The sequence below is a fragment of the Pituophis catenifer genome, unplaced genomic scaffold (genome assembly GCF_029215685.1).
Source record: "Pituophis catenifer annectens isolate HBS135680 unplaced genomic scaffold, rPitCat1.0.hap2 SCAF_6, whole genome shotgun sequence".
NCBI classification, from domain to species: Eukaryota; Metazoa; Chordata; class Lepidosauria; order Squamata; family Colubridae; genus Pituophis; species Pituophis catenifer.
The window spans coordinates 78596138-78622106 of NW_027256886.1; the positions used below are offsets into that span (position 1 = coordinate 78596138).

General features: G+C 37.9%; 1 protein-coding gene across 1 annotated transcript; it reads right to left on the reverse strand.

The window, feature by feature from the left end:
• Window positions 1–875: 875 nt before the first annotated feature.
• SIRT1 (sirtuin 1) lies at window positions 876–22119 on the reverse strand. The gene is made up of 9 exons (XM_070945561.1): window positions 21597–22119; window positions 19357–19473; window positions 16271–16512; window positions 14940–15092; window positions 13416–13563; window positions 10566–10645; window positions 6941–7127; window positions 6131–6706; window positions 876–2929 (listed from the first exon to the last, which is right to left on the reverse strand). Exons 1-9 carry the CDS (start codon window positions 22117–22119, stop codon window positions 2583–2585), a joined length of 2373 nt encoding a protein of 790 aa, XP_070801662.1. The 3' UTR covers window positions 876–2582.
• Between the last annotated feature and the right edge of the window lie 3850 nt (window positions 22120–25969).

Genomic DNA, 25969 nt, shown 5'->3' on the forward strand with positions numbered 1-25969 from the left:
GAGGGTTTTTCTGGGGGTGTAGAAGGCATTTGGAAAAGGTCTAAGAGGTAGTAACTATAGGGAAGTAGAAAAAGGGAGGTAATGGCATTGTAAACCAGCTAAGATGAAGAGAATCTGCAGCTTGCAAATCAGTGGCAGACTATAGTTCATCTCAAGTATACAGTATCCAATCTGTCTTGTCCCCCACTATAAGATACCACCATAGCCTTACCCCCACCCCCTAAACCATCAGTGAGTGAAGTAGCTCACTTCAATAGGACCCAGAATTTGGAAGTCTGCTGCTCTCATCGTTCCTAGTACTTCCTTCCTGTTTTGCTAGTGTCAAGGCTGTCTATACACATTGAAGGTAAGTGCATGATGTTATCAGTTGGGAGCAAACCACTGGAGGAACAGAAAGCCCATCTCCACCACTGGTAAACAGCACGCGCACAATACACTGCAGGCTCAAGTGTCTTAGAACCAGAGTCAGAGTCTGACCATTCAGTGAGGAAAGTAGCATAGCAGTATTAAATTCCTAATAATGATTTTAAAAAATTGGCATAAAAGTCCACAGAGAAGTATTCAATGTATACATTTTTTTAAAAAGCTCAAATCTACAAATAACTACAAATTCCCTCCAAGTTGCTATGGTCATTTGGCTAGATAGACTTGCCAGCCTCGACAGAAATTGTTTGCCAGATGTCTCCCCACCCTGAGGGGGGGGGTCAAAGCTTTTGGCCCAGCCTTTATTGCATCAAAATAGATGGTTTTAGAAAGATTGTTTTAAAAAGTTTAAAAAGTGACTGGAGCAATATGGGAGACGCAGCATATTACTTCTCACCAACTGTATTACTTTCCATACTTAATAACATTGCATGCAAGACGTTGTGCACACATTGTAACAGCATCCAAAAGTTAACAATTTAATAGATTTAAATCAGACTGAGTATAAAACACTGGTTTTGTATTTCAAAAGTTGCAGGAAGAGAGCTAGGTCAATTTAAACAATCTTCTACAAAACATCTGCCAGTTGGTTACATAAAAGACACTATATACAATATAAAAGCAGAAAATAATCCACACTGTAAAAATAATTTAAAACAAAATATTTCCATTTAAAATATCTCCTATAACACAAATACAGTTTGACATGCATGCCAAGCTAAACATATTGCATTCTTTAAGTGTAGTTGTTCAAGTTCTATTTATAACTTGGACAACAAGAAAACATGCCAACATTTCAAATGAACACAAAATGCCATTTTTAACACTTCATTATGCTGTGTTACAAATTGGATGTACTGACTGAAAAGAACAGCTCTATACATATTTCAAAATGGAATATTAAAGAAATGCAAAAGAATTATTGGCAACTGGTTTTAACTACGGGCCCAGCTGAAAAGTGGTTTCAAGAAGAAATTAAAAACCTACGATCAAACAAAGCAGGAAGGATTGAGACAATCTACAGCTGTAACATTTGACACTTCTATTTCAAGAGGCAGTTTAGAAGCAGCATTGGAACTCATTTCGGTAGCTGCTTTTTCTACATCAATCTACCAAGGAGTAGTATGAGGTTCTCTGAAGCCTTTAAGCAGCATACTTTAAAGTTAAGGTGAAACTGAATTTTGTGTTTTACTGGATGCGTGAGTAGCTCTCATTAAATGTTTGTATAAAAGTACTGAAAAGTATAGAAACACTTTTGTTCTTGGGCAAAAATTCCATCTATATCCTGAACATTATATATACACCTTGCAACACTTAAATATTCACATCTTGGCAGTGTACACAAAGATTTTATACATTGTTTTATATACCAACTTCCTGCACTAAATACTCATGTTAACAGGGTTAATGATTTCTTATCTAATACTTTCTTCCTGTAATTTTGTAAGCCAATAAGCATTATTAAGTATCTACAGAAAGTTGCTTTATTTTAGCCTTTATTTTAAAAATAGCATTTTTCATTTATTTAAATAGGTTTTTAAAATGCTATTTTCTGGTAATTTAAGGAATTTTCAGATGGTCACTGATGTCTAATTAACTTCTAATATGATTGCATGCAAATATACCCAACAAGAAGAGTTCAGAAAACATAGCTGCCAAAGGTATTTGGGGGAAATCTTCATATTTAACAACGTATTTTTGCAGCAGCAGACTAAGGAGAGACATAAATAAACTGAAATGTTGCAAAGCAAGAGAGGTATGAGCAATACCATTCTTTGGTCTAGTTTAGCTGTTCCCTTTATATTATATTAATATTATGATGGCTTTTTAAATGGTTCAGAAATAACACAGGGTGAAATTTATAAAGCCAAAAATATTGTATATGTGCGAATACACACACACATATAACACACATTAATAAAAATGAATGTAGTGACAGTAAAAGATACTTAGTACCTTCCACAAAATTCAAAATGATTAGTGTTGAGTGTGTCTTTATAGAATTCAATTGGAAAAGTTAGAAAACTATGCATGAAAATCTACTCTAATGTTTATAAACATCGTTGTTTGCCTTGTTCTGAATTCAGTACACATTCATTCCAACATGCCCAAATTGCTAATGCTGGTGGAAAAGTTCCTGAAATAAATCAGTAATTATCTTACAATTTGTCTGATGAACTGTCAAATTCTACTGTCTGATTTATAGAAATTGATTCGTCAACAGATTCTGGAAGGTCAGTTCCATCTTCCTCAAATCCATTCTCCTCTTCTCTGTCAGGAGTGTCTGCCTCCTCCTCCTCTTCCTCCTCCTCCTCTTCTTCGATGCCATTGTAATAGTCTTCCAGTTCACTCTCCTCTTCTACATCTAAGCTTGGGCTCCGACATGATCCACTACCGCTGCTACTTCCACAAGAGCTGGAGGAGATGACATCATCTTCAGAGTCTGAATAAACTTCAGCACCATGGAAAATATAGCGATTTGGTGGTGAAAACAAATATTGAGTACCTGAAACAGGTTTAATCAACAACAAAGGGAAAAAAAAGAAGGCATCATCATTAAAAATACAATCATACATAAATGGTTCTGAGCTCTTCCTATCTTATATGTTTTATAAGGAAACATTTATTTTTGACAGGACTGAGGGAAAACTATTACAACGCAGCACTAAATTAACTTGCTTTTCTCTCACTCTCTGCTTTCCCTCTTGCGTTTTATAACTATTTAACAGTATGTTGATGTTTATTGCAATTTAGTTTCAAATGCTTCAGAAACACACCGTTCCATTTTAATGACTCATAGCCTTTCTGAATTAACTTTAATTAGAACAGTTCAAACTTTTCACTATACATTAACATGTACATTACGTCCCTTTAAAATGGCTCTGACGTATTCTATTTATGGGAGACCAGTTTCTATGGCTTTTAATGCAAGGCAAACATAGTTATTTATTTGTTAAATTTATTTGCTGCCCATCTCTGTACACTGATGTATCATACATCAATATGATAACCAAAAAGATGGATGGGTCAAGAGGAAAGGGCATGGAGGAGGGGAAGTGGAGTCTGCCATCAATCTAGCAGCCAACCCCAGCATAGAACTCCCCCATCTGGTCCCCAGGCCAATCGCTAGAACCAGGTCTTCTTGTGGAAGGATATGAGGTTGGGGGCGGATCTTACTGTAGAGGGTAAGATGTTCCAAAGGGCGGGTGCTGCAGCAGAGAAGGGCTCTTCTCCTGGATCCCGACAGTTGTAATTCTTTGACCAATAGGATCTGAAGTAGGCCCTTTCTACCAGCATGAAAAGGGCAGCCTTGTCCTAGCCTAGTGGTACAAAGAGGTTCATCAGATAGCCTGGACCTATGCTATTAATGGCTTTAAAGGTCATAAGTAACTTCTTGAACTGCACTTGGAAGCAGATCATATGTAATTATGTGACTGCATACTTATGTAACATGTAATAAGAATGCAATTATCTAATTGCCAAGATGTGCTTTAGGTCCAGATTAAAGTCCAATTATTTTTTATTTCTTAAAATCAGCTTCTTCTCTAAAAGACTCACCTAAATCAGGAATTATGTCAATCCAGTCTAAAGACATAAATAAATATGGCCCTAAGCTTCAGATTTCACCATTAAAAAAATCTATTAAAAACCAGCATCACAGACTGTACAAGAGGACTAAGATTACCACAAAGGGTTTGTGCTACAAATATTCTCTCACAAACTAAGCAAAGGGTATGATAAAAAAACATTTTTTTAAAAAAAAAACAGTATTTTATCTTTAGTATAACTGACATTCTGAAATGGAAGAAAAAAACAGCAAAGCAAACAAAAATATTAACCAAATAGGTAATGTAAGGAATACAAAACACATTCCCACATTACATCTTGTAGGCAAAAACAAAAGCTTGTGAATAGTATGCCTGCAGCAATAGCAGCTCACTAAGTACAAATACCATACCAGCTTCTACCTAATGCTGTAGAAAAAGTTTGAAGAAAAACTATACAATTCACTTTTTCATATAAGCGAATATACACTTAAATTTAAAACGTAAAGAAAAGATTACTTCCAAATTCTTTTTCTATTTATCTTACAAGAGTTGTTCTAAAGATGGTAACGTTTTTCATTCATTTAGATTGTAAGCCTGTAGGCAGGGCTACATTTATTAAATGCATATTGGTCTGAGATTCTTTTTTTTAAATTTGAGGTTTCTGACACAGCTCCTGCCCATTGGAACATCTTGCTACAGGAAATAAGATCCGCCCCCTCTCTTTTAACTTTCAGGGAAAGTCTTAAAACCTGGAGGTGCTTGATGCACTAAAAAATAAGGCACCCCCACCTCTTCCCTCCTCCTAACCCTTGTTTTTTAGTTTGTTTTTATTTTGTAACTTTAATCAGTTTTTATATTTATTACTGTTGAATTTTTGGGTTTTATGTTGTAAGCCACTGAGAGTCACCTTGATCCTAGAGACGGGCAGCAAATAACTTTGATAAATACACTATAGCAAGGTTTTAAGTAAATAAATTAGGGCAACATGAGCTAAAACTTTCATTGCCTTAATTTCAAATCCTTCTATAAAAGCGAGGAAATGGTTTTTTTTCTTTGGGGAGATGTTGCAATGAAATGTTCATTTATCAGCCCAAACATAGTAGTGACAATTCTATTTCTAGCTTTCTACAAGTGTCATAGGGATTGTGCCGTCAGAAAACAGAATGGGATCTCTTGAACTAGGTCAGTGATGGCAAATCTTTTTGGCACCGAGTGCCCAAACTGGAATGTGTGTGCACCGGAGTGCTGGAAACCCGAAGACCAGATGGCTGGCGCATGCATACCTGTTTTTTGGCCATTTTTCAGGCCATTTTTTGAGCCAAAACAGCCTGGAAAACGGCTGGAAAACGGCCTGGAAAAAGCCCGGAAAACAGCCTGCAAAATGGCCTGTTTTTTGGCTGGTTTTGGCCGTTTTGTGGGCTATTTTCAGGCCGTTTTATGGGGCTCCAGCACCTGCGAAGACCATTGGTCGGCGTGCATTTGAGCTCCCAAAACCAGAAAAGCAGCTGGCGACGGCGTGTGTACCCACAGAGCGGGCTCTGCGTGCCACATGCCATAGGTTCACCATTAGTGAAAACCAAGCAGCATGTTTATCTCTCAATATTTTGCAAAATATTTATTGCTCCTCTCCACTTTCTAAATTGGGCTACAAGGATAGAAGAAAGTTTGAAGGAGTAGATTTTCTGGATTTCTCAAGATGCTTTTAGAGCAATTTTGGGCCTTAATTCTAATATTCCATTATCATAAAGAATATTACTGCACCTGTTGGTGAATATGAATGAGGTGAAGTAAACCTTGCAAACCTGAAACCTGATCACTTCAGCCATACTTATCTATTCAGAACCAAAGACAGCCTCTTATCTCAGATAAATGACTACAGGGGTTCCTGCTTCTCTAAACCAACACTGATTTAAAAATAAAATCCATTAATTTGGAATACTGTCCAGAATACTTTATATACAATATAAAGTTAATTCATTCCCAGTTTTTAATATTATCTAACAATACTTTAAAAATGAACATTTCTAATTGAATGTTTGACTGAATGTTATGATGTTACACTGAAGCATTCAAGGCAGAATTATATTTGAATACTCCAAAATTATTCTAAAGCATAATATGAAAATATTCAAAGCTCTTACAATAGACTTAGAACTTACCATCAAGCCGCTTGCTAATTTGCTCTTTTGCACATCTGTTCAAGCAACATTTTCTCACTGTTTCAACAGAGATTTTTTCACTTCTTTCTTTGTTTTCTTCTTGATTGGATCCAAGTTCCTTCACATGTTCTGTAGTTTCTAACTGATCATGAGTACTTTCTGAATTTTCTAAAGAGTTATGGACTTCTAGTGGTTTTTCTTCTATAGAGTTTTCTTTAGATACCAAAGCAACATCAGAATTTCCTGCTTTATATTGATCAGAATGCTCTGAATGTATCACTTGAGAATCTTGTGATGGAATTCTGTCAGATGAACTAGAAGATTCAGAAATGTTTAAAGGAGTGGGTGGTAACTCTGTTAAATGTTTTTCAAACTCTCTGTGAGGCCGTGGAGGTTTCTCTGTTATTTCTGAAAGCTGAATGGAACTATTACAAAGTTTTGAATATTCTCCACCCAATCTATGACATAATTCATTGATAATAACATCACAGTCACCAAGAAGCTCGACATCAAAGTGTAGATGAGGCAATGGTTCCCTATTAATTAGAATCTGAGGCACTTCATGTGGGATGGAACCTACATATTTAAGAAAAAAATAAAGTCAACTATTAACAACTGGATAATTTTAGGGAATATATGTAACTATGTAAATGTCTGAATCCATATATATATTTCTTTTTTCCTAACATGCTCCCACATTATGAAACCTTCTCTAAGGTCTATGCTTTCTGGCACCATTCATCATGATCACTAAATTTAAACTGAAACAAGGACTCTGTTGTTCTCAATACATACATAATCAATACTCACTTGGAATCAATGCTACTGGTCTTACTTTAAGTGAAGACCCAATAACAATTAGAAGATCAACTTCATCTTTGTCATATTTCATGGCCCTGTGAAACTGCTCCGGTAGATTTTCACCAAAGAATACTATTTCTGGCTTCATGATAGCAAGGGGTTCATCAGGTGAACATCTGGGACATCTAGGAACAACCTGATTAAGGAATTTGCATTAGCAGTGTTCATTTTATAAAAGTAGCACTCATAACTGACAAACTTTTAATAAAAAAATGAAGCACAACCTAGGTTGCATATTGGTGTGAATTTCTGCCAAGGACTATAAAGAGAAAAGCTGTATGTTTGCAGCTAAGGAACTGGCTAATGAAATCATATCATAAGAATCTGCCAGATCTGAAATTGCCTATAAAACCTTTAAAATTACAGCAATTATGTCCGGGCAACCAGCCAACTTATTGTCTTCAACTTTCTAAACTTTCTTTTGCAAGATTCTTCTCTCTTATTCTAACTTTGTTATTTGCTTGGCTACTATATGTGAGTTCACTTCATTTTGTCACATTATCACATACCAACAACCCCCCCTCCCCCATATTATGTCCTTGTAAAAGGTTGCTATTGTCTTTGGTGCTCCTTGAACTTGGTTTTTTGCTTGCAGACGTTTTATTACCAAAGAATCATGAGTGCTCCAGTGCTTTGTTCAATTCGTCTATCACTACAACCACAGAGAGAGGTTGTGAATTTTTATTCTAGCCTAAGTGAAGATTTCCCTAGGAAAAGAACTGAAAATCAAAATGAACTCCAGCACAGCTACTCTAATAATTACCAAAGCTATTATAAATTCGGTGTCAGACCTGCCTCAGCTTGACCCTCTAAGTAAGAACAATCCTTAATAGTATTGGGTGGAGAAAGGTAGTTTACTAGAAGCCATGTGAAATTCAGTGGTGTAAAGCCAAAACTGAAATTTGCATACGAAATTCTGACCCTCGGCAAATTTTACATTTGTGATGTAGTAAATTTTGTAATAATATGCAATTTGCAATTGTATCCTAGGCCATCTAGTCCAACCCTATCTGATCCATGAAGATCAAGAGTAACAGAACCACCATCAAACTGCTAGCAGTCTTACTTGAAAACCTTTATTAAAGGAGAGGTTGCCTTCAGCTTTCATTGACTTTATTAAAAATTAATGTTCAACCTAAGTGTACTCCTCTGTCATTTAAGGGATTGGTGACAATGCTTTAGGTTTTTAAAGTATGCTATCATGCAGTGGTGGGTTGCTCCCGGTTCGCACCGGATCGCAAAAACCGGTAATAAAAATTTTTAATAGTTCGGAGAACCGGTAATAAGATTGGCTGGCCATGCCCCCAAACCGGTTCCCGGCCCGGTCGCCGTTCACTTACCCCGCCCACTCCCAATCTATTGCTGCCTCCTGAGTCCCAGCTGATGGCTAGAGGGAAAAAAACTGTTTAAACTCTTGCCGTGGGGCTTCAAAGGGCCGCCCTACAGCTGATCAGTGTTAAAAGAAAACAAATGAGTAGACGGTGCCTGCAAAAATAGAAAAAACAGCCCCTTACAGCTTCAGCATAGGTTAATTAGCACAAGTTGATTAGATCGGCCTCCCGACTCTCATCTCATTTGCTCTCAGCTGTTTTGCGTAGGGCTCTGCTGTTGCTAGCTGCAGAGTGCTGGAGCAGATTTTTTCCCCCCTAGCTATGCTGAAAAAACGAAACTGAAAGTAAAGCAGGGTCTTTGCTGCAACGTGACAAAATGAGGCAGAGAGAGATTTCTTTTTCTTTTTCCTCACCAAAAAAGGTAGGTGAAAAACTGCAAACAATGGGAAATTTAGGGCAAAAGAGGAGAGTTCAAGATTTTAAAACACAAAAGAAAAAAAGCTCTATTTAACTAGGGAATTGTAATAATTGAGATACTATTAATTGTATATTGTGTTGAAAGGAGAAAAGGTTAAGTTGTGGTTTGGAGGAATATATGGGGGAAATTATTTGGTTTATTATTATTGGTAAATATAATTAATTGATTTGTAAGAAATTGGATTGCATGGAAATAATTGGAATATTCATGTTCATATTGATTAATATACAAAAAAGATAGTTATATAACTAATTGATTTATATTAAAATGTTGAATTTGTATTAAACAACTGTATTACATAATTACATAATTAACCAATGTGAGGATGGATATAAAAATAGATGACAATGGGAAGGGGTATAATATAGAATAGAAGGGGAAAATTGAATTTGATTAAGATTAGAGATGAGGATGAAGGGTAATATTAGTTTTTTAAAAAAATAGATGAGGAATAAATATGGCAAAAAGGAAATATAGAAATTGTAAATTTAATTGAAATGACTAAACACTGTTTAAATTTGTGAACCGGCCAAAGAAAATACATTGTATGTTTGTATGTGTGTTTCTAAGTATTGCTATTTATTCATATTTGTTCTCTTTTATTCTTTAAAGTTTAACAATTCATTCTTTATCTTAATATCTTTATATTTGTTTGGGGTTGGCTTTCTTCCCTTTCATCTTACAGCAATCTTTCTCCTCAAACCTACCACCTCTCTCTTTTCTTTCCTTCTTCCTTTCTCTTCCCCCCACCCTCCTTTTCTCCTCCCTACTTCCTCTTCCTTTCTCCTTCTCCTCCTCTCTTCCTCCCTCTCTTACCCTCACTCCTACTCTAATTTCCCTTCCCTTCCTTCATCCCTCTCTATTGCTGTATCCTTTTATGCATATGGACTATTCAGAGGGCTGAAAAAGTTATTTTTGACTGGTCCTCGCACTTTTGACCAGTCCTCGAACTTACGACTATCCTCACATTTTACGTTTTTTGCCCTATCTTATCACCATGGTGAAGAGAAGCAGTTGTGAAATGAGTGACATGGTTGTTAAGAATGCTGCACGGGCATAAATGTGAGGATGGTCATAAGTGTGAGGACCAGTCAAAAGTGCGAGGACCTGTCAGAAATGACTTTTTTCAGCCCTCTGAGTAGTTCCTATACACATAGCCATGGCTACCCGGTTACATGACCAGCTAGCCATGCCCACCCAGTCACATGACCTCCAAGCCACGCCCACAAAATAAGCCATGCCCACAGAACCGGTAGTAAAAAATTTTAGAACCCACCCCTGCTATCATGTCCTGGTCAAGCATACACACTTTCTTCAATCCTTCTTAAATGTATGTTTGACCTGAACATGAACTTTAAGGGATAATTGCAAAACTTCTTCCATTGATCCTTTTTAAAAATGCAGTACTTTGTACTACATGGCATTACTTGGTATCGCTATTAAGCAGTGAACTATTCTTTGCATTTAACTCCCATTTTCCTTTTCAAATGGAGAACTGATAAGATGCAAATATAATTAAATAAATAATTATATATAATCAACTATGGAGCCTACAACTGGTTCTTTGTAAGGAAAAGTAATCACAATAATTACTGTATATATAGCTACGATTCACATATTTAGATTCAGAGAATACTATATTTTAAGTTGTATGGGATCAGTTTTACCAAAAAGATTTTGCATGCTTAGTTATATTTTCAATGTATTTAATAATATTTCTAATATATAGTTCTTTTTCACCAGTCAATTCTAAAATAATAATTACCTGATTAAAAATATCTCCTCGTACAACTTCACAATCAACCTTGTATTTACAGATGAGGCAAGAAGCCGTTGCAAAGGAACCTGAAATACATATACCAGCAAATAAAAGAACATACCAGTTGTCAAGATTTCCCCCCCCCTCAGAGATTTTATCAGTAATACATGTACTTTCAATATATTCATTGTATGCAGTATATGAAATCGAGCAAGTGGCTGGATGGCGTAGTGGTTGGAGTGCTGCCTTTGACAGAGGAATATGACCCTCAAATTTGAAGAGATTTAACAGATTAACAGAGTTGGAAGAGACCTTGTAGGTCATCTAGTCCAACCCCCTGCCCAAGCATTTCTGACAGATGGCAGTCCAGTCTCTTCTTGAAAGCTTCCAGTGATGAAGCTCCCACAACTTCTGAAGGCAAGCTGTTCCATGGGTAAATTGCTCTCACTGTCAGAAAATTTCTCTTTTATTTCTAGATTGAATCGCTCCTTGATCAGTTTCCATCCATTATTCCTTGTCTGGTCTTCAGGTGCTTTGGAAAATAGCTTGACCCCCTCCTCTCTGTGGCAGACCCTCAAATATTGGAACACTGCTATCATGTCTCCCCTGGCCCTTCTCTTCTCATCACTAGCCATGCCCAGTTCTTACAACTGTTCGTGTGTTTTAGCCTCCAGTCCCCCTCCAGTGCTCTTCTCTGCACTTTTTCTAGTGTCTCCACATCTTTTTTTATAGTGCGGTGATCAAAATTGGATGCAATACTCTAGGTGTGGTCATACTAAGGCTTTATAGAGTGGTATTAGTACATCACTTGATCTTGATTGTATCCCCCCGTTAATGCAACCTAGAATTGCATTGGCTTTCTTGGCTGCTGCCACACACTGCTGGCTCATATTTAATTTGTTGTCCACTAAGACTCCAAGATCCCTCTCACAGTTACTGCTATTAAGCCTGGTTTCACCCAGTCTATATGTGTACTTTTGGTTTTTCTTGCCAAAATATAAGACTTTACTTTTCTCTACATTGAATTTCATTTAGATAGGGCCCAGTGTTCAAGTCTGTCAAGATCCATCTGAATCTCATCTAGGGCAGGGGTGTCAAACTCGCGGCTTACGGACCGGATGTCTCATGCGCTGCCCCCCCCCCCCGTTTAGCGAAGGGGGAAAAAGTCACAATACGTCAAGTGGCAACGTGACGCTGTGAGTTTGACACCCCTGATCTAGGGTGTTGGCTATTCCTGCCAGTTTACTATCATCTGCAAATTTGATAAGTTCCCCTTCTATATCCTCATCTAAGTCATTTATGAAGATATTGAAGAGTACTGGGCCTAAGACGGAACCTTGTGGTATCCCATTGCTTACTTCCCTCCAAGATGATTAGAAAGAGAGCACATCTGAAAAGTTTTAATTAGAGAGTTGATATATGTGTTTTAAAAATTATGCCAGAATACATCCCTGTCTCACCCTCTTGTCAGTTTGAATAAAGTTGGAAAGCTCTCTGATTATATGCAAGGCTGGATTTTATTGTAGTTTATTGATTAGGAACATGTTTGGAAATAACTGTGCCTGACAAAGCAGGATTTTTTTTGTTTATAGAGGATCTGCTCAGAATGTCTCAAAATCTTACCCTTGAGATATTATCAAAAACTGCCTTAAAATCAATAAAGGGCTACATATAGATTCAAGTCAAGAATGGTTGGTATATTGTCTGACAGATGTTGAAGCACTGCTAGTCCATAGTAGATTGTCCCAGTTGAAGCTCTACTTGTTCAGTCAATTATTCCCTTTTCTATTACCCAAATTTGGAGTTTGCTAAACAGGTACTTGGCTTTAGTTTACTATAGTACTCAACCTAGGACTGTAATTGCGCCTGAAGTTATGGATGTGAATTATGCTGGTCATTAAGTGCTTCATTAACATAGCATACCCAATTTTATGACATTTTGCTAAGCACATCACTATGGCATTAAGCAAAGCTATGGTTATTAAGCGATTGCTGGGTTATTAAGTGAATTCATTGTTCACAATGGGTAGTTTTTTGCCAGAAACAGAAGTAAACCTTTTTGGGGGAGGAGGTCAATATGAACTTCGAACAGTCACTAAGTAACCCATTGTAAGTTGAGAACTACCTGTTGCGATGCAATAGGTCATCACCTTTTTATATTATTATTATTATTATTATTATTATTATTATTATTATTATTATTATTACTACTACTACTACTACTACTACTACTACTACTACTATTGAGATTTATATGCCGCCCTATCTCCAGCCGGACTCAGGGTGGCTCACAACAGTAAAAAACATCTAATGAAAAAGTTAAAAATCCAAAAGTTAAATCCAAATCTCATAATTTAACAATTAAAAGTGCAATTTAAGGGGACAATTATGGCTTCTTTCCAGTTCTCTGGGATCTTGATTGTATGATTAATGTAGGAAAATTAAGAGGCTAATACGGGAATCTGCCAATATGAATCTGATTTGATTTAATTAGCTGGGGTGGGAGAAAATACAGTCACTGCCATGGACTTTATCACACTTATGCTAGTTAATGGAAGTTCTGACTTCCTTGCATGTGACTGGGGGCCACTGTGATGGTGAGGATAATGGTATATCCATCACACAGGCTAAAGGTGTTAATATGTCGATCACAAAAGGCTTGGAAGTAGGGTACCCAGTACTTGAGGAGATGCAATAATGGAATTGTGTAAAGTTGTTATGTGAACTATTTGTTATAGAATGCCAGAACAGGGAAGGATTTTTAGACTGTGAGGCTTTGATTAGTTGTGACCATTTTCTCCTCATCTTTATTGTAACTCTGTATCTAGGATAGAAAAGAATGTATATTTCACTTACCATGGCACTGGATTATCCTTTGAATTCCAGCAACTTGTTCCAGTGTATCTATGTTCTGTGTATAATTACGAAGGAGTTTTCTTTCTTTATCCATTAAAGCAATAAATTTATGACAAAGAGATGGCTGAAACTGTCCAGGATATATTTCCTGCAAAAGAATGCAAACAAGATTTTGTCAATAATCTCTGCAATTGTTACACAGCACCACATATACAATTTCAACATACAATAAAGACTACTATTGAAAAATGCAGCAAATGCAATTTTGCTTGCTGTTACATATCTACTATTTGGTAAGGGAAATGAATTGTTGGGGAGCATAGTTTGGAAATCATGTCTTGCTGCAGCTTCCCATAGTTATTGGGAACAGAATACTAAAAGAGCAATCTTGCACATTTAATAGAGCTCACTTCGGAGTAGATATAATAAGATACCACATATATAATCCAAATCTCAGAATTTCAATTAATATTTAAGTAATTTCACAAATTTGAAATATTACTGAAAGACAACAGAATTCTCCCCACAAATATTACTGACCTGTGAATATACTAAACAATACAACTTAATTGTAGAACATCATGCCCTTAACATTGCAAATTGCATAAATGTTGGTTGGGAAGGACAGAAAACTGCTGTATCTACTTTGCTAAAGGCAAAATAATCCAGAGCACAATCTATATTAGCACTAAATATGTTAATATATGTTAATATAATAATATTTCTGCAGCAAAATGACATATTCAATCTAGAAAATATGTCTTTAATGTCATAGCACCCCCTCCCATTACAGCATCTCTGCAGGTACAGACTGCAGCCTCTCATCTAGGGTTTCAAAAAGTCCTTAAAATCTAGCTTTGTTACCAAGCCAGGGAATATTATGTTGAAGATGGGGGCTGTCATGCTTTGTTTTAATGACTGTTTTTAGTCTGGCCATTTGTTTTGTGTCTTTTTAAAAGTATATTTTGTAAGCAGTCTAGGGTCTGCCTGAGGAGGTGGCAATAATAAATTTAATGAAGTAAATAGCTTGCTACCACAATTATATCCTAAATCGTCTATCACCTAACTTCAATGATGACCTCTAAGTCATGCATTATGCTGGGGAGAAAACCTACACTGTTTCCCAAATCTAAGTAATTTAGTCTATCACTGTCCTTATTCAAACTGAACCTCAAGTTGAGGTTGATTGGGTATACGTTGGTTTGTGAAAATAGTAAGATACACTCCATAAATAGGTGCAGTATCAAATTAGTACATCTCTCCTTTGTCTCCTCTCTATGTCTCAAGTTTGTTCCAAATCCCCTCCTCATCCAGGGCAGATTTATGATGTAAGCAGATATATGAGGGGAAAAATCGATTTTGCTGGTGGATCTACAGTATTTCACCAGGACAACTTCACTGGATCTTTCCCAATGTGACCTAAATGGGGTGTTCAAATAAAAAGATTTAGATGTACAAAGTCTGTTGGAAGTTTTTAAATGATTATCTTCCAAAGATTAAAAAAATCAAAGAGACAATTAGCACCTTGGCAAATTTGAAAAATGGCCTTGGATCTTTTCTGAAGTATTCTATGTCAAACATTGCTTGAGGATCAGGAAGATCTGGGAAATCAACTGCTAGGCGGGCATATATACCATCTCTTGATCGGAAGTCAGGAATGCCACAAGAAACTGATACCTGAAATGGATGGCAAAATATAGAATATATAGCTGATAGTTGCTAATATTATTGCAATTAACAAAGATTCTTTTATCAAGAATGACCTGTGAAATACTCACTCATACACTTAAAAAACCCTACATGTGAGGAAAGTCTAACTGCAAAAGAAATAGTGTATTTCTTTACATCTACATGAAAAAAATTACCTTGTGAGGAAATGCTAATATAACTGTAGCCAGAGCACCTAAGAGAATCAAGCATGTTAAGACTTGCTTTATTTTATTGCTGTCATTACCATTCCACAAAAATGAAAACAGGCAGCCTGACTCTATTAGCAGTAGAAGCATGATGCTCTGCCATGTTTCCTGAAACTCAGACTAATAAAACTAGCGTAGATATATAAGCAGAGAATATCAGGTGCCAACATACACCCCCAAACTGTCCATGGGCTTATTTGTACAGACTTTTTAAAGTACCGTATTTCTCAATATACTTGTAAATAAGCCCATCTGATGATAATATGACCATCAATTTCTTTTATCCAAAATAACCATGAAAAATGTGGGTTGACATCCACAAATGACACATTTTTCATGGTATTTTCATTAAAAATTTAAGGGTAAGCATATCCATAGATGGTCTTATATGAGAATATATACAGTACTATTTTCAGATCATAGTGGTACACTTTTTCTTATTTGCAAGTCACCAACAAATAATTTGAACTACAACACTAAGGGTTGCTGCTATTTCAAAAAGTTATAGAAACTATTACCAATTTGGTGCTTTTCAGAAGTTGGCCCCAATTAGCATAACCAACAGCAAGAAATAAAAAAATCTGAAGGGCCCAAAGTTGCCTCTTCCTGTCTAAAAATGATTATAGCTTTGGCTTCGCCATTATTGCTTTCAGAAGAGGGGAAAATACTTAATTTATAAAATTGTACGTGCAAGTAAAATATGCAACTTAAGTATTTGCAGGGTTTAACTGTTTTATCAAAATGATAACATGAGAATTGCACCATAAGCTGCAGTGTTTCATATGTGCAATCACAACTATTTGCTCAGGGGTAAGAATTACATGGCACAGAGCAATTATTCACATAACTGCATTCAATTGCAATTGAATATAAAACATTTAAATTCAATGAGCATATTAAAACATCAAACTATGATACATTCTATTTGTGAATACATACCCCAGCTCCAGTCAATACAATTATTTTTTTGCATTCTTGCAGGAGTTTCACTGCATCCTCTATAGTATTAATATCTTTTCTCTTTTTTCTTTTAGGTGGTTCTGATAGAATATTAACAACAATTTGCCATAATGTCATATTATCCAATTCAGGAGGAGGAATTGTTTCTGGTAATAGGTCTTTCAGAATTGCACGTGGATCTGTGCCTATCATGAGATGTTGTTGGACAAAAGTGTATGGACCTATTACAGAAAATAAAATAAAATAATTATGAATACAAAATAATTATGAGTATAGACAGATTAAATCTGCCCTTTAACATCTATATGAAGCCGCTGGGTGAGATCATTCGTGGTTTTGGGGTGAGGTACCACCAATATGCTGATGACACTCAGCTTTATATCTCCACCCCGGATCACTCTGGGGATGCCCTTTCTGTGATGTCCCGCTGCCTGGAAGCTGTACGGGCCTGGATGGGAAGAAACAGACTCAGACTCAACCCATCCAAGACTGAGTGGCTGTGGATACCAGCATCTCGTGATCTAGTGGCCCCGTCACTTGCGATGGGAGGGGAGGTCCTTACTCCCTCAGAAAGGGTCCACAATCTGGGGGTCCTCCTGGATTCACGGCTATCTTTAGATCATTTGACGGCTGTGACCAGGGGGGCCTTCGCACAGGTACACCTGCTGCACCAGTTGCGCCCTTACCTAGATCGGATGCCTTTGCCACGGTGACTCATGCCCTTGTTACATCTTGGTTGGACTACTGTAACACCCTCTATATGGGGCTGCCCTTGGGATGCACCCGAAGGCTACAGTTAGTCCAGAATGCGGCCGCGCAGGTTGTTACGGGGGCTTCTCGGTACTCCCGTGTGACACCTCTCCTGCGCGAGCTACTGGCTACTGGTGGTTCTTCGGGTTCATTTCAAGGTGCTGGTGCTCACCTATAAAGCCCTACATGGCTTAGGCCCGGGGTACCTGCAGAATCATCTCCTGCCATCCTCCCATCGTTCGGTGCGCTCACACAGAGCGGGCCTCCTCAGGGTGCCGTCAGCCTGACAATGTCGGCTGGCGGCCCCCAGGGGGAGAGCGTTTTCTGTGGGAGTGCCGACCCTGTGGAATTGGCTGCCCACCGGCCTCAGGACAGCCCCTGACCTCTTCTCCTTCCACCGCGAATTGAAGACGTGGCTTTTTCACCAAATGGGCTGAATCCGTAGGGGTGATTTTTAATAATTTTAATTAAATTTTTAATTAATTTTAATTAATTTTAAATTGACTTTGATGTTTATGTAATTTTTTTGTCTCCTTCTTGTAAGCTGCCCTGAGTCCTTCGGGAGAAGGGCGGCATATAAATTACATAATAAATAAATAAATTAATTAATTAATTAATTAATTAAAAAATAAATAAATAAAAAAATAAAATAAAATAAAATAAAAAAATAAAATAAAATAAAATAAAATAAAATAAAATAAAATAATAAAATAAAATAAAATAAAATAAAATAAAATAAAATAAAATAAAATCAGAATATGAGCACCTCACTACACTTTGGGTGCTTGCCCAGGGGACGCCCAAATGTGTTAACAGCACACATTTTTCGGGGAAGCTTTTAACTTCTACATATTTTAATCTTGTATTTTATATTTAAAATTTTATGTCATATAGTATGACTTTTTTTAATTGTGATGTTTCTGACAGAATAAACAAATGAGAAAATTGTGCAGACAATTTCTTCTGCTGTATTTTGAATAGGAAAACACATTGCACCTCATGTCATAAAAAACAGAGGCAGCGATATTATGAGTAACTGCCATTTTGGCAACCCTAAAGCTTCTTCACCTACTACCTTGTTTCCCACAAAATAAGACATCCCCCGATAATAAGCCCAATCGGGCTTTTGAGCACATGGCAATAAGGCCAAGCGCTTATTTCAGGGTTCAAAAAAATATAAGACAGGGTCTTATTTTCTGGGAAACACGGTAATACCTTATCAGTATAGTCAGGAACATGCAACACCCAGAATCATCTTATTCAAAGTGCTATCATTCTTGCTATGGAAAGATTTCAATTTTCTCCCACTCAGTTGTCCTTTTGATATTGTGTGTGTTTGTGTGTGTATATCTCCTCAAATTTAACTATAACACCCCTTCATTACTTCCACAAGATCAAAAAGTTTTTGCCCTAATAAAATATCATAAAATTGCCATAATAAAGTACCAAGTTTTACACTTTTTAAAGAAGTAGATGGGACCATTTACAGGTAGTCCTTGACATATAACCATAATGGAGCCTGCCTATTATAGTTGTTATCCTGTGACAATCATAAATCAGGTTGGTCATGTGATTGACACTATTTTACAATCTTTTTTATGCAGTAGTCATTGAGTACCACAGTTACCATGCAAAGCATTGTTTGCTATGACTATTCTTGCCAATAACCAACAATAAATTACAATTTCTTTTGCCAAACTGCTGTAAAAGGCATCATGTGACCATATGCAGCTGTGTTGCTGAGCACCCAAAATGTGACTGCCTGAGGGGAGAAGACTGTCAGAACTTCAGAACCAGGTCAACTTGCTTGCCTCAGGTAGGTCATAACACTGAATGGTTGCTAAGTGACCAGTCATAAGTTGAGGACTACCTGTATGACATCTTTTCATACGTATACATGAAAATAAGTATGTAAAAAAGCAGATGAGGGAAACAATTTGAGAACCTTCTTCATTTATAAAAAGAATTGAAGATCGAAGTACATTATACATTTCTGTCCACAACTTTTAATCATGGATTTAAAGTCCCATAGAAAGAATCACTGAGGACACTATAGTTCCATACTTCTGTGAAGATTAAATGCTATTAAACTCAGGGGAATGAAAATTACAGACATTTCAGAAGCAGCAAGTGGCAGACTATATAAAACAAATAAAATGCCGCAATGCCCTCAATGTTGATAGGAAAATAAAGGAAGAACTGAGGTGATTTTAGTCCAGAAGAGGCTGGCTGGGGAATTTTGAGAATTGAACTACACACATCTTAAAGCTGTCACAATTGAGAACTACTGCCTTAGATTAACAACTAAATTTTACCTATCCGTGGCCTTGGAGTCCAATCACTGGAACTTGCATGAGAGGTTCTATCATCTTCATCACTGTCACAAGAATGGAAGCCATTTGCAATAATTTCATCACTAAAAAATATACTATCTGTAAAACAATGATAAAGTTATTGCACAAAAGTAGTGCCATCATATTTGTAATACACTACATTGTTTTGCACACCTATATGGAAGCAAAAATATTCTTGAGGTATGGTTTAAGTAATAGTATTGGGTAGTTAAAAATCAGTAAACATAAGTTTTATTCTGTATAGAAACAAATCTATGATAACTTTAGTTTTAATTTTGGCATTTTCAATTAATGGAAAATGTGTGGTTGAAAAAAACATGTTTTTAAAAAATATTTTTATGACCCCTCTTAAAATCTTCTACAGCTTTAGAATGTAAGTGCAGCTTACATTTCTACAATTAGACGTACAAGGACACAAGGAGAAACAACTTTCCAATATATATACTTATGTAATTATTAATATCTGCAATATAAACTGCAAGTGTTAAAAATAAGTCCTGAGACTCATTTAGAACATTGTTTTTTCTGCTTTATACAACTGTGTATAATTTCTATAGCATGTGTTGTCAAAAACGATCTTAAGGTGTCAATATATTTTTAATCTTTTAAACTACCCCAACAATTCTTGCTTTCAGAAATAAACATGTTCTCTTTCATTTCAAAAACAGCTTTATCAGTTGCTTCCAACTTCATCCCTATTCAGATGTACTCATAGGTTTAAACTCACTAAAGTTGCAATCTTGTATTTGCTTAAAAATATATTCCAATTATGTAATACAATGGCTTTCAAGCAAACATTTATAGGACAGGATACTGAAGCAATTGTTCTATATCCTATATGCTTGTGTGTTTGTGCATGTGCGCAAGCGTGTGCATACATATACACACACAGAGAAGTGACACTGAACTGATTTAATATTCTGACAAATCCATACAGCACTGCAGTCCAAAATTAAACAATTACTGTCTATGCATGTCCATTTTGTTAGTGAGAAAAATGATCAATCTGTCTAGTATAAGTTAAGTATCTTAGAGTTAAGCCAATTTTAATAAAAAAACACTTGCCCTACAGAACTTCACACATTCGGCACTAATAGTTTTATAATGATTAGTTATTTTCTTCCCGCCTCACTAAAAAGAGCTAACATTTTCCTTTGCAATCTTCAAGTCCTATCCGTCATTAGGATTTTAATGAATCTAGTGAAAATTATTATTGCATCGCCATAAGGATGCAAATAAAAAAATTGTTGAATTGCAAGAATGAGAACAAACTCCTTGTTCAACCACATGTACCATAAACAAGAAAATCAAGAGTTAAAAGACCAAAGAGCCCAGGATTGCAGGTGGCTCTACAGATAGCGACAGGAAAGCCTAGACAAGCAGGAGAGGCACCGATTTGGGGAGCACCGAACTACTTTTGAGTAAAACTGCTGGTGGCCTTCTACCCCTGCACCATAGAGAATATTTTAACTTACTGCACCTGTGTGTGGTTTGCCAATTACACAGTGGCAGATAGGACAGCGCTCCAGAGGGTCAATCAACATCATTGCCCCAGAGAATCTATGGTTGCCCTTTCTCCTCTTTGGAAGAGTTTGCTGCCTTAAGAAAGTTCAAAATATTCTTAAAGATCCATCTCATCCCGGTCACCCTTTTTTTTTTTTTTTTGAACTATTACCATCCGGCAGACTGTACAGAATAATAAAAACAAGGACAAATCGGCTGAAAAACAGCTTCTATCCCAGGGCAATAACCATATTGAATTCTATACATAGTGCAATATTTCAATTATATAGAATGTAAAGGATGTACGTTCGTGTTTTTATTTTTATAGTTATAATGTACACTGAAGATGGCATTTAATTTCGATGTACCATGTGCAATGACAAGGACCCAGTTTGTGGGGGCAATAAGCTGACTTTGTATAAATGTACAAAAGGATGAAGGCTATTGCTGAGCACATTGTAAGCCGCCCTGAGTCTCCGGAGAAGGGCGGCATATAAATCAAATTTAAAAAAAAAAAAAAAAAAAGTAAAGTAAAGCTGTCAAGGGCCGGGAGGGAGGGAGACAGACTCCCCTTAAGAGAAGCGGCCGGGCCCCAGTTTTAAAGAGGGGGCAGGCAGCTCCTATCGGGCGCCAAGCGGTCTCGCTGTCAAGGCTGACGGGCCGCCTCTCCCTCCCCTCAGTCCCCGGAGGCTTCTCACCGGTTTGCGGCGCCCTCTCCGCCTCAGCCGCGCCGTTCGAAGACTGCGCCGGCCCGCAGCCAATGGCCGTCTCCGCTGGTTCTCCGGCGGGCACCGCCTCCGCGCCCTCCCTTTGGCTCTGCCCCCGCGGCAGCTGCCGTTGGTGCGGCGGCGACGGCGGCTCCTCACGGACCAGGCCCCACCACCGGGCCCCGCTTTCCGCGCAGCTCCAGCTTTCTCCTGCCCCCGCCGGCGCGGCCCCTTCGCCCGGCTCGCCGCTGACACAGGCGTCCGGGACCGCCCTGTCCCCCTTCAGGGCCTCTTCGACAGCCCTTCCCGGCAGAGGCGCCGCGTCCGCCTCTCCGCCGGCTCCCGCCGCGGCCGCGCAGCTCTGCTCAACCGTAGCCTGGCGTTGACGCTTGAGAGCGGGCTCGGGGCTCTCGGCGTCAGCGGCCGCCACGGCGCCGTTGTTGTTGTTGTTGTTGCCGCGGCGGCCGCCGCCGCCGCTCCGGGAATGGAGGAGTGGCATCTCCTCGTCGGCCATCTTGGAGCAGGAGCAACTGCTCCCTCCCCCCCCTCCTCCTGTTTCCCCCCCCTCCCCTCTCCGTCAGCCGCTCATAGTGGCGCCGCAGATAGAAGCGGCCCCCACCCCCACCTCAGAGAGAGAGAGAGAGAGAGAGAGATTTAAACGCAGCACGTGACCTCGGCCGACGCCCACGCGGGCAGAAGCCCTGCGTAGCACCGCAACAACAACAAACGGGTCACATGACGAAGCGAGGTTTGAAATGAGATATATAGATATATTAAAAAAAAAAAAAAAAAAGGCAAGCGGAGGGGGAAAGGAGAGGCCTTCGCTGCGGAGGCGTCGGTCACGTGACGCCTCCTCCCGAGCTCTGAGCGTTGGCCGAGGCGCCCCCTTTTTTTTGTGCGTGGCTGCGCTGGGGGTTGCCTCGTGCTTGGTTTCCCCCTGCCCACCCACCCCCGCCCCGCGTTTGTAAACTGAATCCCGTCATACTTTTTTTTTTTTTTTTTTGCTCCTTGAAAGCCTTCCTAGGTGGGCCTTTTCCTGGTTCGGGTCCACCCAACGGGGCTGTTCAAGAGCGAGCGTGGGGGGAGGGGGGGAGAAGGACGTGAGGTAAACCAAGCATTGTGTAAAAAAAAAAAAAAGAGTACATTTTACACGCCCTTGGGAGTCAGCCCCACATGATGATTCGTTGCGTTGGGAGATTTTAGGGCTGAGGGAATCTGAAATACCATAGAGCAAGGGTCTCCAACCTCGGCCACTTTAAGACTTGTGGACTTCAACTCCCAGAATTCCTCAGCCAGCTTTGCTGGTTGAGGAATTCTGGGAATTGAAGTCCACAAGTCTTAAAGTGGCCAAGGTTGGATACCTCTGCCACAGAGGCACAACACATCGCTATAGAGTAGAATAGAATAGAATAGAATAGAATAGAATAGAATAGAATAGAATAGAATAGAATAGAATAGAATAGAATAGAATAGAATAGACTTCTTTATTGGCCAAGTGTGATTGTACACACAAGGAATTTGTCTTCAGTGTATATGCTCCCAGTGTACATAAGGAGAATGAAATACATTTATCGAGAATAAAAAAGATACAATAAAAAGTTACTAATAAGGTATTATATATATTATTATACATATCATTATATAGGAACTTAATAGTCTGACTTTTATAAACTTCCTTTGGACAGCAGCGACCCAGATGATGAAAACGTAACTTTGCAACCAATTCTGCATGTTTGCCCCCTTTGTGATTCTGGGGAGGAAAGCTGAATAAGACAGTAAACAGAGTTGAGGTTTCACTTAGTGACCACTTCATTAAAGGACTGAGGGTGCCATCCCAGTTGTGGTTGCTGAAAGAGGAGTACCCATAACTACAAGTCATGCTGGCTCAGGAATTCTGGGAGTTGAAATCCACACGTAGTAAAAGGGGTCACAGTCGCCCACCCATGCCTTAAAGACTAAAAGTCAATGAAAGAACTGGCTGGAAGGTGGGAAGACACACGTCAATTCCCACAATGGAATAAAGAATGGATGGTGAAGGTAGTGGAGATGGCAAAATTGACTGTTTTAATTAAAGACAAAATCTATCTACTTTTGTTTTCACCTGGAAACTGCTTGTAGATTTAGGCTCAAAATGGGGGTGGGTAGGTTAAATTTCCATTTTAAGTTTTAGTTGACTAGATCAACTTTGTTATTATAGAAATGTTTGAAGAAATTAGAAATTAGAATTACAATTACAAACAAGCTCAGAGTCTTAGCCACTGAGCCACCACGTCCCTTGAATGGTGTTGAGTAACTCTTTAATTAAAACACAGCAACAAGGGGGGTTTCTGTGTCCTGTCTTATTTATTTTTTATTTTAATTTATTAGATTTTTATCCCGTCTTTATTATTTTATAAGTAACTCAATGCAGCAAACATATCTAATGCTCCTTCCTCCTCCTATTTTCCCCACAACAACCCTGTAAGGTGGATTCAGCTGAGAGAGAGTGACTGCTCCAAAGTCACCCATCCAGTTTTCCTGTCTAACAAGACAAGAACTATATAACTTTATATAATGAACTATATTATATAACTATATAACTTTATATAATGAACTATATAACTTTATATAATGTCTCCTGATTTCTAGGCCAGAACTTTAACCACTAAACCAAACTGGCTCTCCAGTTTTCAGTGCAAATATTTACAATTCCACTCTGCTTCCATCAGTATACAACTACACAGCTACTGTGGTTACACACTGCACTACCTCAGCGAGACAGCTGAAATGGGACAGAAGTAAATTGCATTCTGTTACACCCATCAAAGCTTTAGTTTCTTATTCTAATTTAAGAATAAGAAAAGATTGTTTACAGATACTAACCAGATATGTCCATTCTGACTTCTATTAAATTAGTCTGCTTGGTATTACTTAGTTTGCAAATACTGCCCTGTGAGCATAAATTTTAAACACAGGTGATCTCTTTTTTTGTAACAAACATGGTGCAAAACATGTTGTCCATGTCTAAGTGGAACTGCAAATACTAGATTTCATCATCACTCACGTAATACTAGTACCCTAAAGTTGTAAAAACCGCTGGGTAAACAGAATTCTAAGTAATTATTTGTAACTATGTGAACAATCGATAGGATAAATACTCATTGGTGTTTTCCTATGCTTCTGTTACAGTGAAATCCATTATATAAACAGTAATAATGTTTCACACTCAAGGGTAACATCAGAATTTTATATAATGTTGCAAGAAACACTGTTTACTTACGCATAGCTTGGTTTAGAATCTGAAACCAGCAACAGAATAAACTTGGTGGGTTTTTTTTCAGTTTAGTGGGAGGGAAATTAAGATTCTGTCATCATACATACACATACATTAATTCAAAAGATTTTAAAGATTAAAATATAATTGAAACCAGAGATTTTTGGCTAGACAAAAATCAAGGAACTTTCTTTTTATAAAAGATAGTTTCAGTGATGCTACTATAATCTGAAAAGCAGAAAGGTTCAGCAATACCCACAATGGAGGAATGATTGGTGAACATGATGGAATTTGCGAAGATGACTAAATTATTATTTTTGGCTTAGAGAAAAAAACAATATCTATATTTATGATTTATTGGTTCGATTTTTATATGCCGCCCTTCTCCAGAGACTCAGGGCGGCTTACAATGCGTTAAGCGATAGCCTTCATACTTTTGTATATACCTGCTTAGTAGTGCTTTCGGCCTCCCCTAAGCGGTGTTCTTTTTATGCAAAGTCAGCTTATTGCCCCCACAATCCGGGCCCTCATTTTACCTACCTCGGAAGGATGGAAGGCTGAGTCAACCTTGAGCCTGGTGAGATTTGAACTTGCAATAATTGCAGGCAGCTGGCAGCTAAGTGCTACTTAACAGCACTTTAGTCTGCTGCGCCACCAAGGCTCCATGATTGGCTGGGACCCCCTTATAGACTTCTTACATACTGTAAAATGGAAAAAATGCACTTACGATTTGTTGTTAAAACCTGAATAGAAAAGAGCAAATTTTATTTTGTAATCATAGAGTAAGAGATAACTTTATAATTGTACTTACATTTGCTGCAAAGAAAATCAGCTTTTATTTCTTTTCCTTCTTTTTCCCTGCACTTCTGCCTTTTGTCTTTTTCTTTTCTTGCTTCTGCTTTTTCTTGTTATTAGTTTGTTAGTTTTTTATGTTCATTGCAAAACTTTGAATAAAAATTGTTTTAAAATAATTAGATGAGGGATGGCACACTTTTGTAATGGTCATCTCTTGAGCAAGAAGGATTTCTGCTCAATTTTATCATGTTTATGTGGTTAGGTTCTGCATGGCCTCTTTTTACAGGTAGTCCTCAAATAACAACCATTTATTCAG

Coding starts and splice junctions, on each gene's coding strand:
- SIRT1 (XM_070945561.1), bottom strand. CDS start 22,119: ATGGCCGACGAGGAGATGCCACTCCTCCATTCCCGGAGCGGCGGCGGC. Junction 16,513..19,356: donor GACTCCAAGGCCACGGATAG/GTAAAATTTAGT, acceptor TTTCTGTAATAG/GTCCATACACTTTTGTCCAA. Junction 2,930..6,130: donor AATTAGCAAGCGGCTTGATG/GTAAGTTCTAAG, acceptor AACCTGTTTCAG/GTACTCAATATTTGTTTTCA.